The sequence below is a fragment of the Pimephales promelas genome, chromosome 19 (genome assembly GCF_988280905.1).
Source record: "Pimephales promelas chromosome 19, fPimPro1.hap1.1, whole genome shotgun sequence".
Classification (NCBI taxonomy): Eukaryota; Metazoa; Chordata; class Actinopteri; order Cypriniformes; family Leuciscidae; genus Pimephales; species Pimephales promelas.
Genome location: NC_142787.1, coordinates 12,205,096 through 12,227,047, shown reverse-complemented (window position 1 = coordinate 12,227,047; position 21,952 = coordinate 12,205,096). Strand labels below are relative to the sequence as shown.

General features: G+C 37.5%; 1 protein-coding gene and 1 long non-coding RNA gene across 7 annotated transcripts in view; both read right to left on the bottom strand.

The window, feature by feature from the left end:
- Nucleotides 1-21,952, bottom strand: part of sema4d (sema domain, immunoglobulin domain (Ig), transmembrane domain (TM) and short cytoplasmic domain, (semaphorin) 4D) — a 113,797-nt gene that overhangs the window by 79,259 nt on the left and 12,586 nt on the right. For 5 of the 6 annotated variants that reach the window (XM_039661048.2, XM_039661044.2, XM_039661045.2 and 2 more), the window contains exon 2: nt 18,646-18,744. Coding sequence is in view for 4 of the 6 variants with exons in the window: in XM_039661044.2 (XP_039516978.2) it covers nt 18,646-18,683 (38 nt within the window). In the remaining 2 variants the exon portion in view is untranslated. Of the gene's footprint in view, nt 1-18,645; nt 18,745-21,409; nt 21,523-21,952 lie in introns of those variants that run through there. The other variant, XM_039661047.2, reaches the window with a different exon arrangement.
- On the bottom strand, nt 15,252-16,101 carry LOC148970764 (uncharacterized). Its single transcript, XR_016147692.1, has 3 exons — nt 15,575-16,101; nt 15,413-15,474; nt 15,252-15,327 (listed from the first exon to the last, which is right to left on the bottom strand). It is a non-coding gene; the product is annotated as an uncharacterized LOC148970764 (long non-coding RNA).

The window sequence follows — 21,952 nt, the reverse complement described above, 5'->3', positions numbered from 1 at the left end:
AACAAATCTATCCATCTTTCTTTCTAACAAATCTATCCATCTTTCTTTCTACCCAACTAATCTATCCATCTTTCTTTCTAACAAATCTATCCATCTTTCTTTCTAACTAGTCTATCCATCTTTCTTTCTACCTAACTAATCTATCCATCTTTCTTTCTACCTAACTAATCTATCAGTCTTTCTTTCTAACAAATCTATCCATCTTTCTTTCTAACTAGTCTATCCATCTTTCTTTCTACCTAACTAATCTATCCATCTTTCTTTCTACCTAACTAATCTATCAGTCTTTCTTTCTACTTAACTAATCTATCCATCTTTCTTTCTAACAAATCTATCCATCTTTCTAACATCTTTCATGATGCTAGCTACATGCTAATCATGCTAGCTTCTTGCTAAAAACATGCTAGCATGATGCTAGCAACATGCTAATCATGCTAGCATGATGCTAGCTACATGCTAATCATGCTAGCTTCTTGCTAAAAACATGCTAGCATGATGCTAGCAACATGCTAATCATGCTAGCTTCTTGCTAAAAACATGCTAGCATGATGCTAGCTACATGCTAATCATGTTATTTTGATGCTAGCTACATGCTAATCATGCTAGCATGATGCTAGCTACATGCTAATCATGCTAGCTTCTTGCTAAAAACATGCTAGCATGATGCTAGCAACATGCTAATCATGCTAGCATGATGCTAGCTACATGCTAATCATGCTAGCTTCTTGCTAAAAACATGCTAGCATGATGCTAGCTACATGCTAATCATGCTAGCATGATGCTAGCTACATGCTAATCATGCTAGCGTCTTGCTAAAAACATGCTAGCATGATGCTAGCAACATGCTAATCATGCTAACATGATGATAGCTACATGCTAATCATGTTAGCTTCTTGCTAACAACATGCTAATCATGCTAGCATGATGCTAGCTACATGTTAATCATGTTAGCTTCTTGCTAAAAACATGCTAGCATGATGCTAGCAACATGCTAATCATGCTAGCTTCTTGCTAAAAACATGCTAGCATGATGCTAGCAACATGCTAATCATGCTAGCATGATGTTAGCTACATGCTAATCATGTTAGCTTCTTGCTAAAAACATGCTAGCATGATGCTAGCAACATGCTAATCATGCTAGCATGATGTTAGCTACATGTTAGTCATGCTAGCTTCTTGCTAAAAACATGCTAGCATGATGCTAGCAACATGCTAATCATGCTAGCATGATGTTAGCTACATGCTAGTCATGCTAGCTTCTTGCTAAAAACATGTTAGCATGATGCTAGCAACATGCTAATCATGCTATTATGATGCTAGCTACATGCTAATCATGCTAGCTTCTTGCTAAAACATGCTAGCATGATGCTAGCAACATGTTAATCATGCTAGCATGATGCTAGCTACATGCTAGTCATGCTAGCTTCTTGCTAAAAACATGTTAGCATGATGCTAGCAACATGCTAATCATGCTATTATGATGCTAGCTACATGCTAGTCATGCTAGCTTCTTGCTAAAACATGCTAGCATGATGCTAGCAACATGCTAATCATGCTAGTATGATGCTAGCTACATGCTAGTCATGCTAGCTTCTTGTTAAAAACATGTTAGCATGATGCTAGCAACATGCTAATCATGCTATTATGATGTTAGCTACATGCTAATCATGTTAGCTTCTTGCTAAAACATTTTAGCATGATGCTAGTAACATGCTAATCATGCTAGCATTAAGCTAGCTACATGCTAGTCATGCTAGCTTCTTGTTAAAAACATGCTAGCAACGTGCTAATCATGCTATTATGATTCTAACAACATGCTAATCACGCTAACAACATGTTAATCATCTTAACTACATGCTAATCATATTAGCATCAAGCTAGCTACATGCTAATCATGTTAGCTTCTTGCCAAAAACATCTATCTATCTATCTATCTTTCTTTCTTACTAATCTATCTTTCTAACTAATCTATCCATCTTTCTTTCTTTCTTTCTTTCTAATTCCATCTTTAAAACTTCATTCAAACTTCAAGATTATTCAAACGCTCTGGTCTGGCTTTCTCAAGCCAACTTAAAGTTTGTGTCATCAAACTTTTTTTTCTAGTTAAGTTGGCTTGTGAGAGCCAACTTACTGAAATGCTATTTAAACTTATTATTATTCTTCTTCTTCTTACTCAAAAATTTGCAACTCTATCTCCTCCTAGAGCTTTAACTCCACATACTCCAAACTCGGCACGGACACTCAAACTGATCTGACTCGGTGTGCTATATCTTTTCTAACTGATCGGACTTACGGTTTTCCTAAAAATGACGATCAAAGTCGGAAAAAACTCCCATTGACTTCCATTGAGAAATTCAAACTGCCCAACTGTCAAAAATTCAAATCTAAATACCTTGAAGCCCCAGACTCAATCAAACTGTCATTCTATACACTATATGAGCCATTGAAACTCATTTAAACTAATGAACTCATCTATCTATGACACTTATCTATCTAATCTTAAACTCTTAAACTCAAACTAAATTAATAAACTCTAAACTTAAACTCTCTAAGACTCATTTAAACTTATAAACTCTAAACTCATAAACTCTAAATTCATAAACTCATACTCTTATAAACTCTCATAAAACTATTAAACTCATAAATGAATAAACTCTGGACACTTACTCAATTAAACTTATAAACTCTAAACCCATAAACTCTAAATTCGCACCATAGCAACCAGTTACAGCACCCTAGCAACCGTAGGCCATAGGCACGAGGCCGCAGGCCTCGTGCAATACTAAATATTGCTGATTTCTCAGAAACTTGTAATGTACCACATTTGAAGAGGCTGACAGGCTCTGTAAGAAAATACCTCACAGTGGGGGAATAGTTGCACCCCTGGGGGGCAGGAGCTGCCCAAATTTTCCCCCATTGACTTACATGAAATGGGCCGTCCTACACATTGCATTAGGGTTTTATATTGAACATAGCTCTGGATCACAGTGTCATAGAGACAAAGGGGCGGGCTCATTTTACTCATACGACCAATCAGTCTCTCAGGATCATTGTGTAGCTATCAAGCCACGCCCTAGCAACCATTTAGAGCACCTTAGCAACAACTCCAATAGACTTCCATTGAAATAGATTGAAGGGATATCTCTGGATAGAAGTGTCATAGAAATATGTGGGTGGTCTCGTTTGACTCCGGGTAGCACAGAGCCAATCATGAATCACCTCAACAATTTCTGGCCACGCCCTAGCAACCATTAACAAGTACCTTAGCAACCAAATTCTAAAGAGGGATATCTTCCATTCTGAATGTCACAGAGTCATGAGAGTTGATTTATAGTGACAAGCAGCCTTTGGAGATTCATCGCTGGCAGCTGCCAAGCCACTCCCTAACAACTAAACAGAGTACCCTAGCAACCATTAAGCAAGATTTATATCTCTGCATCAGAACAATGTATAGAGATGGGGGTTGGTTTAAATCATTCATACTGACAAGCAGCCTTTGGAGTTTCATGATTGGCAGCTGTCAAGTCAATCCCTAGCAACCAAAGAGAGGACCCTAGCAACCATTTTTTAACAGCTATATCTCAGCATCAGAACATTGTATCGCGATGGGGGTTGGGTCTTTTGACTCATGCTAGCACACAGGACTTTCAATATGCTAAACATGCTAGCTGTGAATAGCTAAATGCTAATATGGATACTTTATAGTAACCATATGTGAACACTACAAACCAAGTAGCAATACCATAGCAACCACCCAGGACACCCTAGCAACCACCTAGCAACACCATAGCAACCACCCAGAATACCCTAGCAACACCATAGCAACCATCCAGAACACCTTAGCAACTACCTAGCAACACCCTAGCAACCACCAGATCACCCTAGCAACTGTCTAGCAACACCATAGCAACCACCCAGAACACCCTAGCAACCACCTAGCAACACCCTAGCAACCACCAAGAACACCTTAGCAACTGCCTAGCAACCACCCAGAACACCCTAGCAACCGCCTAGCAACACCATAGCAACCTCCCAGAACACCCTAGCAACCGCCTAGCAACACCATAGCAACCACCCAGAACACCCTAGCAACCACCAAGAACACCCTAACAACCACCTAGCAACACCATAGCAACCACCCAGAATACCCTAGCATCTATCTATCTATCTATCTATCTATCTATCTATCTATCTATCTATCTATCTATCTATCTATCTATCTATCTATCTATCTAACTCTATCTGTCTCTTTCTAACTCTATCTATCTAACTATCTATCTATCTATCTATCTATCTATCTATCTCTCTAATTCTATCTGTCTCTTTCTAACTCTATCTATCTAACTATCTATCTATCTATCTATCTATCTATCTATCTATCTATCTATCTATCTATCTATCTCTCTAACTCTATCTATCTATCTATCTATCTATCTATCTATCTATCTATCTATCTATCTATCTATCTATCTATCTATCTTTAAACTAAGTTAAACTTAATTTAAACTTTAGACTAATTTAAACTTCTTCAAACTACTTTAAACTTCTTCAAACTTTCTGTTCCAAACTTTCACAAGCCAACTTAAAGTTTGTCTCGACGAACTTTTTAATCTAGTTATTCTTCTTCTTCTTACTCAAAAATTTGCAACTCTATCTCCTCCTAGAGCTTTAACTCCACATACTCCAAACTCGGCACGGACACTCAAACTGATCTGACTCGGTGTGCTATATCTTTTCTAACTGATCGGACTTACGGTTTTCCTAAAAATGACGATCAAAGTCGGAAAAAACTCCCATTGACTTCCATTGAGAAATTCAAACTGCCCAACTGTCAAAAATTCAAATCTAAATACCTTGAAGCCCCAGACTCAATCAAACTGTCATTCTATACACTATATGAGCCATTGAAACTCATTTAAACTAATGAACTCATCTATCTATGACACTTATCTATCTAATCTTAAACTCTTAAACTCAAAATAAATTAAGAAACTCTAAACTTAAACTCTCTTAGACTCATTTAAACTTATAAACTCTAAACTCATAAACTCTAAATTCATAAACTCATACTCTTATAAACTCTCATAAAACTATTAAACTCATAAATGAATAAACTCTGGACACTTACTCAATTAAACTTATAAACTCTAAACTCATAAACTCTAAATTCACACCATAGCAACCAGTTACAGCACCCTAGCAACCGTAGGCCATAGGCACGAGGCCGCAGGCCTCGTGCAATACTAAATATTGCTGATTTCTCAGAAACTTGTAATGTATCACATTTGAAGAGGCTGACAGGCTCTGTAAGAAAATACCTCACAGTGGGGGAATAGTTGCACCCCTGGGGGGCAGGAGCTGCCCAAAATTGCCCCATTGACTTACATGAAATGGGCCGTCCTACACATTGCATTAGGGTTTTATATTGAACATAGCTCTGGATCACAGTGTCATAGAGACAAAGGGGCGGGCTCATTTTACTCATACGACCAATCAGTCTCTCAGGATCATTGTGTAGCTATCAAGCCACGCCCTAGCAACCATTTAGAGCACCTTAGCAACAACTCCAATAGACTTCCATTGAAATAGATTGAAGGGATATCTCCGGATAGAAGTGTCATAGAAATATGTGGGTGGTCTCGTTTGACTCCGGGTAGCAAAGTGCCAACCATGAATCACCTCATCAATTTCTGGCCACGCCCTAGCAACAATTAACGAGCACCTTAGCAACCAAATTTTAAAGAGGGATATCTTCCATTCTGAATGTCACAGAGTCATGAGAGTTGATTTATAGTGACAAGCAGCCTTTGGAGATTCATCGCTGGCAGCTGCCAAGCCACTCCCTAGCAACTAAACAGAGTACCCTAGCAACCATTAAGCAAGATTTATATCTCTGCATCAGAACAATGTATAGAGATGGGGGTTGGTTTAAATCATTCATACTGACAAGCAGCCTTTGGAGTTTCATGATTGGCAGCTGTCAAGTCAATCCCTAGCAACCAAAGAGAGGACCCTAGCAACCATTTTTTAACAGCTATATCTCAGCATCAGAACATTGTATCGCGATGGGGGTTGGGTCTTTTGACTCATGCTAGCACACAGGACTTTCAATATGTTAAACATGCTAGCTGTGAATAGCTAAATGCTAATATGGATACTTTATAGTAACCATATGTGAACACTATCAACCAAGTAGCAATACCATAGCAACCACCCAGGACACCCTAGCAACCACCTAGCAACACCATAGCAACCACCCAGAATACCCTAGCAACCACCTAGCAACACCATAGCAACCATCCAGAACACCTTAGCAACTACCTAGCAACACCCTAGCAACCACCAGATAACCCTAGCAACTGCCTAGCAACACCATAGCAACCATCCAGAACACCCTAGCAACCACCTAGCAACACCCTAGCAACCACCAAGAACACCTTAGCAACACCCTAGCAACCACCAAGAACACCCTAGCAACTGCCTAACAACACCATAGCAACCACCCAGAACACCCTAGCAACCGCCTAGCAACACCATAGCAACCACCCAGAACACCCTAGCAACCACCTAGCAACCACATAGCAACACCATAGCAACCACCCAGAATACCCTAGCAACTGCCTAGCAACACCATAGCAACCACCCAGAACACCCTAGCAACCGCCTAGTAACACCCTAGCAACCACCAAGAACAGCCTAGCAACTGCCTAGCAACACCATAGCAACCACAATAGTAACTCTATCTATCTATCTATCTATCTATCTATCTATCTATCTATCTATCTATCTATCTATCTATCTCTCTAACTCTATCTCTATCTATCTATCTATCTATCTATCTATCTATCTATCTATCTATCTATCTATCTATCTATCTTTAAACTAAGTTAAACTTAATTTAAACTTTAGACTAATTTAAACTTCAAACTACTTTAAACTTCTTCAAACTTTCTGTTCCAAACTTTCACAAGCCAACTTAAAGTTTGTCTCGACGAACTTTTTAATCTAGTTACATTTGTGAGACAATCAGCTGATTACTATTATTATATTACAAATGAAGACCCTTGATCATCACCTCACTATTGGTTTGTAAACTATCCATGATGTGGTTTATAATGAACTGTGAAACAGAAACAGTGACAATGTTACACACTCTTGGATTACTCTGGCTATTCTCTGCCGTCTCAGACGACGATATGTTTGGCCCGTTGGAGCCACCGTAGCTTCTTCGAAAGGGAGGGGTGAGCAGTGGGCTGAGCCATTAGTGCAACTCGCAACCGAACCACTAAATGCCGCTAAAAATCACACACTGCATCTTTAATGAGAGTAGGACAACCAGAAAATGAAAGTTTTCATCTTCATTGGGATTAGGGTTAAATCCTTAGGGAATCAGGTTACTGCGCCCACATAATAAAATATAAATAAACCGGGCTTCAGTCATATTGCTCCAATAATTGGTCTGTTTTAGAGCCCGACCGATAAAGTATTTTGAAGGCCGATACCGATACAAATATTTTTTGGGTTTTAAAATCCGATATTCCGATATATCGGCCGATATTTTATTTATTTATTTATTTTAAACTGGACATAATAGTCACAAATTTTGTCATGCTTATTTGAGTCGAGAGAACTGATGGGGATGTTCTTTTAATTGTTATTCAAGCAATGTATGTATCGTGCCCAACTCAAAGAGTGTTGCCAACAGAAACGGTGTGTAGAGTGCCCTCTGGTGGACAAACTACACAACTCCAACACTCATGACATGGTTCAAGCGTGTTTCGTCCGTTTTAATTTTATTTTTGAAATATTCATTTATCGGCCATTATAACTGCTGATACCGATAGTTTGATAAATGCCTAATATCGGCCGATATATCGGTCTTGCTCTAGTCTGTTTGCGCAAATCTTATCATACTTTTGAAACGCGCACACAGTACGGCGATTCAGCACGTGAATACTTATGCCCATGTCAGGATACCTAGAAATCAGTGTTACACTTTATCCCAGGAACATCTTTTACCATTTTTGTAGCATAAACATCATCAAACTGATGAGAGCTTTGGATCTTCCAACGTTTCTCTATGGTGCTGAAACCTAAAGATGTCCGAGTTCCCCATGCAACTGATACTCAACTGCCATTGGCTCATCTGCGTTTGAGGGGAAGGGCTTACCGAGGTCAATTAGTATTAGGAACCTTTAAAATCGCATAATAAAAAAGTTTTATTAAACTTTTATCAAACATACTGAAAACTTACAATCTCTAACTAAAACAGTTACACTATAAATTAGTCGTTTAGCTTAAGTTTGAGAATAACTTGAAAATTCGAGTTATTCTCAAACAATTTTATCATTTTTTCCTACTGTATCTGAGCTCAGTTTACCCGTCCATAGACATTAAATAAACAGGAAACCACTACATGCACATTTAAGCGTCTAAATCAAAGCAACACACACTGAAAATAAACAAGTAGCTGCTGTGTTTCTGATTAGTTATGGTTCTGGTTAATATCAGTGAGATCATTAACCTTTGCAAAGGAAACAATCAGCAATACAATTTAATGTAGGTCAGAGAGAAAGCGCTCAAGCATGTGTGTGTTAACAGGGACTGAGTCGAGGGGTGAACAAACCAGCCACACACAATCACAGCAAGTCATGCGGACGTAATGCCAGCGCACACAAACACAGGCCCCTGCGCAGGGCAGGAACACAATGTCCCAATTACGGATTATGTTGCATGCTAATGTCTTCCTGATGTCAGTCTCAATTTGATTCAGTGCTTCATTTGACTGATGACTCCTCACAGATGTCTGCTCAGTCGGTCTGAGGTTTCACACACACACACACACACACACACACACACACACATATATATGTATATCTGCATTAACTTCAGAAGGTGGGTTAGTCGAGAAACACAACTAACGGAAAACTTGTTTTTGAAAAGATGGTTTTGCTATGAGCTATTATATTTAGATGTAATAACCTCAAACCTCATTAGTTACTTGTTGCAGTTTAATGCATTGCAACAAAATGTACATTATAATTTGAAATATCATAATCAAAAACATTCTACAGGAATGTGCCATGTAATCCTGACAAATTTTTATTTCAGGAGAAAAAAAAAATCACTAAAATTCAAATAACTGATTCACCTAAAAAACTTTTTTTGTAACAAATTAATCTTTAGTTAAAGAATGCCGTTTAACCCTATATCAATTCAGCAGTGTTGGGGAGTAGTTAGCTACAAGTAGCGACGCTACTAACTTAACTACATTTTTCAGTAGCTTGGCAGTAGCTCAGTTGCTTTTTAAACAGTGTAGCTTTTCCAGTAGCTGACTACTTTTTGCAGCAAGTAGCGGTGTAGCTCGAGCAAAAGCTACATTGCGTTTGTCGGCGAGTCTGCGCGATGCAAGGATATTCTTCTTCTTTTTAGATTACAAACTCATTTTTTGCCATTACCGCCACCTGTTGTTTAATCACGCATCTTGCGGCTAACGGTTCACTGACGTACAGAAGTGTGTTGACACACACATGATGATGGAGCAAGATGTGACGGAAGATTTGGAGGATGGAGAAACAACTAAAGTTAATTATCCATGGCCTTATTTATCCAAGTTCAATCGGTATTTTTGAGAAAATGTTCTACATGCAATTTACGTTGGATGTATATTTTTTTCTTGCAATGTTGTAGGCTATTTGTTGCAATTTTGCACTTTTGACAAACATTCTGAGATATTTGGGTGTTGTCTGTAATAAAACAATACTTTTTGAAATCATAATTTTATTGCATTGTTTTAAACACTAAATATTTTACAAGTAAAACATTTAGTGTTTAAAACAATGCAATAAAATTATGATTTCAAAAAGTATTGTTGTCCCCTTCTGTCCTCAGACACTTATTCAGTTATCAATAATATACGTTGTTCAAAAAAGCAAAAGTAGTTTCAATGTAGCTAGCTACTTTTTGATAGTAACTTGTAGTGTAGCTAACTACTTTTCCAAAAGAGTAACTTGACTGTAGTTTAACTACTTTAACTTACGAGTAGCTTGTAGCTTGTCAAACTACAGTTTCAGAGTAGCTTCCCCAACACTGCAATTCAGTTATTAATAAGTGAGGCGTGCCAGATGGTGAAACATTTTGTGTGTGATGTCTAAAGTGGCTTGTGAGTTTCCTCTCGTTGTAAACATGTTAGAACATAGAGTGCTGAAGTTATGACGTCACTCTGTAGGCCAAAACGCGGAAGTGAGTTAGCATTTTAGCATTACGGTTCCCTCGCCCATAAGTCTGTGGGATTTTTGAATGGGTTTTTTGCTAAATCGCCTGAAATAAGGTCTGTGGTGAACAAAGCCTCTAAATATTTTCACGTTTTGATCTAGGACATAAAACACAGTTATAACCAGATTGTTTTTTTTTTTTTTAAACTTTATTGTGTCTGCTTGTGTTTTTTAAAATCTTTATATAGGCTTCAAAATGTATACATATTGGATTAACTTGTAAAGATTATCTTGATAGACAAACGTGTAAGGGTCACAACTCTTTGTTAAACACAGATCTTATTTTTTGCGATTTTCCAAAAGTCTATGGGGAAAATGCATAGCTTTTCGATCGAGGGAACCCATGCGCCGCTAGCTTCCGAGGTGTCCTACAAAGTGACATCATCACTTCGGCACTCTTTTATATATATATATATATATATTAGGGCTGTGCAAAGATTAATTACAATTAACCACATCCAAAATATTATATAGAAATATTTTATATATGAATAAAACATTTTATTAAATATATACATGCATGTGTGTGTGTGTATATACAAAATAATTATACACAGCACACATAAATATATTATGTAAACACAAATAAACAAACTTATTTTGGAAATTTTAATTCACAATTAATCTTTGCACAGCCCTAAAACAAAACAAATTTTTTGTTTTTTATATATATATATATATATTTAAAAGTTTGTTTAAAAATATGTTTACAGAAAAGCTAACTTAAAGACAAAATAGTTACAAATATAAATGGCTTAGCTAGATGTTCAAATTTGCCAGTTATGTAACTTAATGAGGTTAGATATATTAGCTGGTAGTAAAAAGTAGGAAACTAGTTTTCTAAACTGTAATTAAAATGGTAAAAATGGAATGCATTTATATAGCGCTTTCATAGACCTAATGGCCACCAAAGCGCTTTATATTTTGCCTCACATTCACCCATTCACACACTCATTCACACACCAACGGCGGTGTTAGCCATGCAAGGCGCCATCCAGCTCGTCAGAGCAGCTGGGGTTAGGTGTCTTGCTCATGGACACCTCGACACTTTGTCAGGTGGAACCGGGGATTGAACCACCAACCTTCCGGTTTGTAGAACAACCTACATGAACCACTGCAAACAGCTTGCAAACAAGCTTCCCAATACACACACACCAATACAAACTGATGCTCTCAATTTCTAGTTGACATTCAGAGCATCATTCATCTTTTGTTTCACACACACACACACACACACACACACACACACACACACTGTGGCAGGTGTCTGGATCTCTTGTCAGATCACTGACAGCGGACTAGAATTGATGAGCTGCGGGTCAAAGGTCGCGTCCCTTTACATCGAGAGGAAACCGTCGCACGACTCTTCTGACATCACACACAAAACGTGTCATTAACATCCGGCGGACGAGCCGTCAGTCACACTCGAACACACCACGAGGAAGTGAAGATGTCACGGGTCGCCCTCTTCATAATGGAGGATTTCTATTATCGAATGCAGAGATGAAGATTCGATTGTTGCCGTTGAGATCGGAGAACAAACGGGTTTGATTGATGAGACAAAGCACTACAAAACAAGAGGACGATATTATTATATTTCAATGCAGGCTGTGATAACTCAAGAAAAGCTCTCAGAGGAGACGGGAAATGAGTTATTAATCAACAGTTCGCTCATACATTTCAAAGCGGGCATGAGAAAAGTCGGATAGTTCATCATATCTTATCTAATCTAATCTATACTAAAAAAAAAAAAAAATCAATTTATGGCTGAAAATCTTCCTAACCACCAAAAAACTCAAATGTTATACTTAAAGGCACAGTATGCGAGTTTTGCCGCTAGAGGTCGCTTATTCAAAACAAAGGCGTAGCTTGATGATGCGTGAATCAGTGTGGAATTGTGGGAGTTTTCGTTGTCACCTCCACAGCCGATGGCCTCACGCAGAAATGGTGTTCATAAGTGAGCAAATGTATTACATTTTTAATTTGACTGTATGAATCAGTCCAAGAGCCCGGGACATTTGACCTTGCTGTGGTTATTACTCTGACGCTCCTTTTCGTTTTTTGTTGCTTATGTTTATTTTATGAATAAAGTTACGTTTAATGTTCACCTCCTTCATCCCTAAACATAAACTTTGTTATAGTTTCATTTTGATCACTTAAAAACATTGCACTTTATTTTATTCTACTGGTACAGGTCACTTTATTTGAGGAATTAAAACTGTGGGGTAATGCAGCGCTGTTTTACTTGGTCAAAAACTCTAATATACATTCGTGTGTGTTGAAAGTTATGTCATAACGTTACTCTTACACTTGCAACACATAGCATTAAGCTAGATCGATATTAGAAGAATATCATATTAATAAAAGCTGGATACTTGTGTTGCTAAAGGGCAGAGAAAATGCTGAATTCTGTTTCTACATATAAAGCTCTTTCTCTGTATTACTTTAATAAATTAATTATTATTAAATACTTTATATTTTTATTTCTATTGTACAAAAAGAGAAGCACGAACAATCGGTCTAAAACCTCCTTTTGTGTTCCACAGAGAAGGAGGAAGTTATGACGTTTATTAGGACGTTTGTTATCTTCCTCTCGATTAACTCCAGATTTCCTAAAGTCATCAGGCAACAATTAATATCTGTAAATGATTGACTCACATGGTCTTTGGCAGCTGCTTCCCGTTTGTTTGGACTGAATCAGAGTTGTTACAGCAGCCTGAAGGTGACGGGTCAGAGGATCTTGACCTTTGAACTAAATCAGCTTCAGGGCATGTGATCTCAAACTGGTCATATGCTGATCAGTTTAGCTGGAGTGTGTGACGTCCAGCAGATAAATAGTGGATCTTGGTTATTTTATATATCTTAATTTTTTTATAATATCTTTTTTAGATGGCACAATGAAATTAAATTTCATTCAATTTGTGAAATTTGCATTCATTTAATTTTGTATTCATTTATTTTGGCCAATTTTGAATAATTTTCAAAACTATTCACATTTTTTTGACATGGCACAATGCAGTTACAGTACATATTTATTCATTTGTGAACTTTTCCTTAATTTATTATTGATTCATTTTGTAATAATAATCTAGTTTTTTGATCTGGTGAAACTTTCATTATTTAAATTCAAATTTTATGTGTTAAATTATTGTTTCATTGTTTTTAAATAATACCAGTGGTAATACATTTATTTTTGCCCACTTACTAGAACAAAAAACATTATACGAGACAAAAAATGATCTTTAGTTAGACTTAAATTGCATTGTGCGATCTTCTAAAAAATAATAAATAAATTATATATATATATATATATATATATAATAAAATTTTATATATATATATATATATATATATATATATATAAAATAAATAAATTACACATATATATATATATATATATATATATATTTACATATTTATATATTTTATATTTTATTTTTTATTTATATATTTATGGGGCTGTTTGGAGATTTCATTATTGCCATTTCAGAGAATGCTTACTTTATAAGTCAATTATTTTCTATATTTAACAATCTTGTCAAATACAGGCAGACTAAAGTGCATGTCAATAAGCAGATAAACCTTTTTTAATTATAAAATAAACCCGATATAAACATGTATTATTTTCCTTTTTCGATGCAACACAAAAGCAGAAGTTAGGCAGAATTTCCACACAACACTTTTCCATAAATCATCACACAGTGACCAAGGGCTGTTGAGCTCCAGAAAAGCACAAACCCATCACTTCAGAAGACTTTGAACAAAGTTAACTCCAATTTGAAGGTGCATTTATCATCCTTTCCTGTCATTTAGGATCTTAACAGCCCATGGTCACCATGTTTGTTCAGCTTTTGTGCTCTACTGAAGAAAGAAAAGCATACACTGCGTGAAAAGAGCTGTAATCGGGCATGTAAAACTCCTGAGTACTCCTGTGTACTCCACAAATAAACGTGTGTATACGGGAGTTTGCTGTCCCGTCACACAATCCCGAAAACTCCTGGATATGTACCAAGTTTGGGGCACAGCAGGGAGCCACTAGGGCCATCAGTTACCATGGTGAATAATCCCCAGGTCGGGGTCAATGCAAGGGAACATTAGCATTTCACACCTTTGGGACACAAGGCAGTGGCCTCCTTCAATTGGTCAGAGATCTTACATAGGACTGGGTGCTCAATGCTTTGTCCCTCCTCTAAACCCCCACACTATTGGTCCAGTTTATGGCCTCATTTGGGTTTATTATTACTCATTATTAAAATTCATTGTCATTGGTGTTCATGGTTATAATGTCAAGACAATCAGATAGACAAAGTTGAGTTTGTTATTTTTATTATTTGTAAATGACGCTGGGCAAATGACATATATATTTATATACACACAGTCAAAACTCTATAAATAAAAAAAAAAACATTAGCACAGAATACATTTTACTATTAGTCATACAATAAATAACCCCATATAATATATAAGGCCTGTGTATAATATATGTAAAACAATATAATAACCCGAACAACCCACACCGACTTTCCATCCAATATGGCATCCTACTCTTCAGACATGTGGTCAACTGTTGCAGTCTTCCAGATAGCTGCCTCTTCCTCTGTCTGGGGAACCCCAGTCCTGCAGCTCAGTAGCTGCAAAATGGGAGGGAAAAAAGTAATTAAACCACTGAAAATATCAAATGTGTTGGGATGGGAGCCTCTCCCAGGCTGAGGCTTTTACTCAGATTTATATGTATTTATACTTACTCTTCATTTTCTTTGTCTCATGAGCATAATGATCCTGCTGTCCTCCATCTTGTCTTTGTTATCATCTTGTATCATCTTTGCTATCACCTGTAACCCCTTCTAACAGTTTCAAAATATGGCTTGCAGGATGCTAGAGAGATGGAGATAGAGAGGGGGAGAATATGTTTATTTGTAACTAACTAATCTATACAGTTAAAAAGTTGTAGTCTTGGTACATTCTCTTGTGACTTACCTTTAACAACAGCAGGATCTACGTCCGGTACAGCCATTAAAAGATTATGACCTCGAGGTTGTGGGGGGAGGATAGACTGTGAAGCAGTAATTAAAGAAGGTTGATTAAAAATATAATTTAGAAGAAAAGACTGTTATGAAAGCATAGTTTTAAAGATATACCTTGTCTGTGCGTCATATTTGTGTATGTTGTTTTCCCCATTGTGCAATCTCCATACAGCTTCCTGTAAAAATCCAACATAGTATGAGGGCTCAATTCGAATAGATTTATAAATAAAGCACACAAATTTAAGCAGACACTGTGATGGTCAGAAAATAACTTACCGCAACAGAATTATTCCCAGCTCTCTTTAATTTCTTTGAAGCAGGCTCCTCTTTTGCCTCTTTGAGCTCATTGATGTCAGCCTCCATCTTATCCAACCTCATGTCCATCATCTCCAGCTTTTCAAATATCCTCTTCAAACTTTCATTTGCCATATACACCAGTCTGTTTTCGTTCGGACTCAGAGATTTAATAGCCATATTGTCCCTATGTAAAGGAGTAACATCTCCACTCTGCTCTCCGTAACACTTGTTGAAGATTGACACAATGTAAAGCCTATCACCTTTCCTGAATACTAATGAGGGGGGCAGGGGAATAGGGGCAAACTTGAGCCAGTCCCAAAACAAATTAGCATTTAAAAAGCCAAGCCATCAACTAACAGCATGTGGTCAGACAAGTTCCTGTTTTCGGGCCTTTACAGGCATTTACAGGTACGCATAACAAAGTTCCAAAGATCCCTGCCAAACAGCACATTTCGCGGGCGTTTTCATTGTCCGAATTCTCCCGTATACACACTTTTTGACGCAGTGATACAGGTTTGGAATTTTTTTGTGAACAAATCACATTCAATACCTGTACTGTCTAAACAAGTCTTACGAAGAGTAAAAGAGAACAAAATGAAGTAGTCGTCACTAGTCCTCCAAAAAAATCTGTCAATATTAACTCAGACACAAGACATAGAGAGAACGAGGGAAAGAGAATGAGAGAAAGACAGACATGAATCTCAAGTAGTCTTGAGTAGAGGGAGTCTTTGTTCCCGACCCAATGACAGCGAGCATCCCTCATTCTCATACTCCGTGTTTTCTTTACGTCTTTTTGGCAGCACATTTATCATTCCTCCACACAAACAATTGTGCTACAAAACTCACGAGCGCAAGCGATACAAAGGACGGCTAAACCGGGGGCCTCCGATCAGCCGCGCGGACTGGTTGCTAGGTTACCTTTGATCTTTTTCAAAAACTCGTCAACAAGCTTGTCACTTCCATAAGTCTTCGGAGGATTTTACGTCGGCAGCTGTTGTTGATTTAAAAAGACATGATAGACTAAAGGCTTCCCATCTCAATGGTTTGTTTTGACAGGAAAATTGTGTTAAAATAATGACTGCATTCACAATATAGCAACATACTGTACTGTACTTTACTGAGCTCTCCCATTTCTATATGCCGTATCCAAACAGCATCTAAGCTCTGATTCAGGATTGCTGACACCATTGGAAAACAATGGCTAAGAACAAATTGCTTATTCACTAGAAAATCAGGGAAACTGCATTGAATTATGGGACTGTTTCAGCCGTCTATCCAAATTTCCAAATGAGTCACTGCAAGACATTCCACCGGACGGAAACGGTAGCTGACATCCGTCGATCACTAACAGAGACGTCAGCGTTGACTGACAACTTCATTTGCCATCGGGATTTTACTGCTGATCTGGAGTCCAATCCATCACTTTCGTAAGAGGCACTTTGCATGTTTAATTAATTAAATGTTCATTACTTCCCCTGACTAAGTCAAAAATTTCCAATGCCTTTATAAAAATTAAAAATTAGAAAGTAAAACGCAGGTCAGAATCACTAAGCCAAAAACATACTCTACACAAGTGAAAGCAGATCCAAATATATATATATATATATTTGCTAAGTCAGTTATTTCTGCCTTAGCAAATCACTTCTTGACCCCACTTAAAGGGTTGGTTCACCCAAAAATGAAAATGCTGTCAGTATTTACTTGTCTTTATTTACTTTATTTACTTACTTGTCAGTATTTACTAATGTCTTTAAAGGGTTAGTTCACCCAAGTATTTACTCACCCTCATGTTGTTCCAACCCCGTAAGACCTTCGTTCATCTTCGGAACACAAATTAAGATATTTAAGATATTAAGATCGCTCCTGCATACAGTCCATAGGCTTCTTGAGGGACTGGCTCTTGCTGTCCCCGAAAAGTCATTAAAGACATCGTTAAAATAGTCCAAGTGACTACAGGGGCTCAATCTTAAGTTTATCAAACGACGAGAACACTTTTGTGCGCAAAAAAACAACAAAAATAACGACTTTATTTCAACTATTCACTTCCTTCTCCATGAGCCTGTAAGTCAGTTAACGTAGTGTGATTGCGTAGAGCTACGTCACACGTAGGCTCACTATTGGCCGACGCTGGTCATGTGTGTGTGATGCGTGTGACGTACAATAACAGAAGCTTACGCTATTAAACTAAACGAATAGTTGAAATAAAGTCGTTATTTTTGTTGTTTTTTTGCACACAAAAGTGTTCTCGTCGTTTGATAAACTTAAGATTGAGCCCCTGTAGTCACTTGGACTATTTTAACGATGTCTTTAATGACTTTTCGAGGACAGCAAGAGCCAGTCCCTCAAGAAGCCTATGGACTGAATGCAGGAGCGATCTTAATATCTTAAATATCTTAATTTGTGTTCCGAAGATGAACGAAGGTCTTACGGGGCTGGAACAACATGAGGGTGAGTCATTACTGACAGAATTTTCATTTTTAGGCGAAATATCCCTTTAACCTGAATTATTATGTTCCTGTGTGAGGTAACAAACCAAACATATACTTGTGCTCCTTTATGAATTGTGTTCTGCTTCTGACACATTTCATAAAGCTGCAATACTTAGAGTACATTCGCAGTAAATATTTGTGTGTCAAATTCTTTCAAAACCCCCTCACTCAGCTGACCAACACCAATGAAGATGGTCATTATTTTCATTCCTTATTGTCTGCGAACTGGCAAAGGCAAGCAGTAGAGAAAGAGAAATAAAAAGAAAACAAAGCAGGAATTTGGGTCAAAAAGGAAAACGAGAGAGCAGCCAACAAGCATCCAGCATCAGAAAACTCGACTCAGCCAAGACGGAATGCAAATCAGCTTCCATGCAAATGCCAAACGTCTCCAAGGGGCCCTCGGAGAAGAGACCCTTTATATGCCAGTGTTTTCCATGCGTTTGCCTGAAGACGTAACCACATCCCTGCTAACCTGATGATAGGGACTGAGATCATACAGGAGAACAAGCAGGACAACAGAGCAAGCATTCAACATATCTGCAGAAGCAAACAACTACTCACTTGAACGCCATGGCATCGAGCGGCGAATACTGATTCATTAAAGAGTCTTTCTGAGGTTCACGTCTCAGGCTGAAGATGGAGAGAGAGCTCTTCACGGATCTGTGGAGAGGACACAAGGACTTTCAGATTAGGAGGGGGAGATATTTCAAACTTGCACATACAAAGGCTGAACTCAGAAGACAATACTAACGTACTGCAGAGTATGTACTTTACACTGCCTACTAGTCTTAAGAAAAAAGCACAAAGCTGTATGCTTCTTGTCAATATGGCCTCATTATGTTTAATTTAAAGAAAAAAAAGTTATGTAGATATTAAATAAAATTTTGTTTTTTGATTTTTCGGCAGGCTAATCAAATGATGAGTCTAGAACGAAATTATACAAGAGATGGTAATATTACTTACTTGAAATAGGTCAAGTTATACTTGTTCTAGCACTATTAGAACGACTATTAGTAATTTTAAAATAATTCAGACCCTGGATCACAAAACCAGTCATAAGTTGCACGGGTATATATGTGGAAATAGCCAACAATATATGTTTCGATGTTTGAACATGAATATAATGTATGAATATAATGTATGAGTATAATATATGAATATAATGTTTCGATTTTTTTGCATCCTCAGTTTCCAGATTTTCAAATAGTTGTGTCTCGGCCAAATATTGCCCTATCCTAACAAAGCATACATCAATGGAAAGCTTATTTATTCAGCTTATTTGTGATGTATATGGATCAATTTCCAAAAATTGATCCATGTGACTGGTTTTATGGTCCAGGGTCACATTTGGCCCATTCATTGAAAAGAATCGGCTCCCATGGACAATAAGAAACAGCTCCCAATTATAGAGGGATTCAGTCCGACTCCTAAAAGCAATTCAATCCGACTCCTAAGAGCAATTCAATCCGACTCCTAAGAGCAATTCAATCCGACTCCTAAGAGCAAACCAATTCGACTCCTAAGAGCAAATCAATCTGACTCCTAAGAGCAATCCAATTCGATTCCTAAGAGCAATTCAATCTGACTCCTACAAGCAATTCAATCCAACTCCTAACAGCAATAAACCCGACTCCTAAGAGCAATTCAATCCGACTCCTAAGAGCAATTCAATCCGACTCCTGAGAGAGATTCAATCCAACTCCAAAGAGCAATTCAATTCGAATCAAAAGTTCATGAATCAGGCATCAGTAATTGTGATATAAAACAGTTGGGACAAGACCATGCGACCCAAGACTAGATTACTGAAATCTTGGCAGGTGTCAAACAACAAACCTGCAAGTTAACCAATAAAATAGTGTTTACAAAAAGGCAAGCTACACTACTGAGAAATCTAATTAAACAAATAGCTTTGTAGGCCAACATTGACAAATACCAAGTTATTACAGTTTGTATAGTAACAATTAATATTATATTATGGTAGAGATTGATAACCATGGTGACTTTAACCACACACACACACACACAGCTGTTCTTGCAAACAAATGGCAGTCAGAGCGGGCAACACAAGGCTGATGAACACTAACTCTGCCTCACAATTAGTCAGGTGGGGGTTCCATCACCATGGCGACAGCAGAACCCCAGAGAACGAATAGAACGTGTTCTAGAATCCAGCGACGTGGAGAGAGAACTACAGAACTATCTTACTACATACAGAAATATTAGATTCTATCACCTGCACAAAAGGTATTTTTTATTAGCAAAAAATAGCTCAATAGAGAACCTAAAACCAAAGAGAAAAACTGTGCAAAATAAATCGGGGCAAAAATACAGCAATACAGGTAGTTTATTTCCTTCAGCTCTAGTCAAACTTAATATCTGAACAGATCAGAGCGCAACAGGATGATTTTACCAAACAGATTAAAACTGCAGCACACTGTCAGCTTCATAAATTATTCAGTATGTCAACAGATGCAACATCAAGCCAATGAAGGAAACAGACTACACTAGGAACAGGAAGAAAACTAGATTATTCTAACAATTCAAATGTTTACGAGTGATTTTGAACACATTTGAAAACTGTTGTTCTGCTATATCTTTGAGAAAATCGTGATCGTTTTTCTCAGGATTCTTTGATAAATAGACATAATATAAAATAAAAGCATTTATTTGAAATAGAAATCATTTACCATAATATAAATGCCTTTACTGTCACTTTTGAATAATTTAATGCATCCTTGCAGAATAACAGTATTGACCTTTTTTCAATAGAAAATGTGTGGGATTTTATTGTCCAGCAGACTGATCATTTTACATTATTCATTTAGATGACAGCAAATATAAGAGAGGAACAAAGCATTTTGTCAGGGAGCAAACAATATTCGTAATATACAATGCCAGGTTTAAAACCAGACAAACTTAGTACTTAAATAGTCAGTCACAATCTTTTTAATATGTTTAATTGGTTATTAAATGGCTCTTGGCAGCTCTAGAAGACGTGTTTGAGATGCGAAGAGAACGCCTCGAGGCTCAAATCTGAGACATCAATGAAGTCCTCTGGGAGACAAACGTATGGCAGTCGTCTAGCCCACTTCTTCTCATTAGGGCACAAAGACACTAATGGTGAATCACACTGTAAATCACAGTTTGGCATACAGGTACAACCATCAGAGTACACAAAGAATGGACCATCGGGGATTAATTGAGACGTTCTGACAATTACGCATAGCAACATCACTGCTCATTTGCATGTGTCAACATCTCTGCTTTGAACCAATGGCTTGGAAACAATGCTGGATTTTCTACACAGACACAAATTCCTTCTCACCTCAGAACAATGGCAGCTAATTACCCAAACGTGACGGGCGGTTACCACCATCTCATTGATCCCTGTAGGGTTCTCCCAGAATGCAACGGGCCACTAAAGGTCAAATGCTTATTTTTTCCTTCAGGAATGAAGAGACGCTTGGAAACGGTCCAGTTCTGTGGGTTTCCACAATACAACCCAATTGTTATATTTCCATAAGTTTCCAATGAGGGTATGAAATTACTCAAAAATGATTCCAAGAACCTGAGGTGCTTCAACAGGGTATAAATCTGCAAGCAGACGGAAAACACAAGCCATAATCAAATTCTCCCAATAGATCCCATATGGATTGTAAATGTATTCACTTACCAGGCGCCATTACATTCACATCTAAAACTTGATTCCTTTACAAAAAAAGGTTGCAACTAGGGTTTCTATCTGAAATAGAAACTTGCTAAAACTTACAGGGCTCATGAGAAATAAAATTTGCCCTGATTTTCTTTATACCATTAAAACACACTTCAAGTTTAAAAGCTTAAAACATCCTATTAATTATGAACAAAG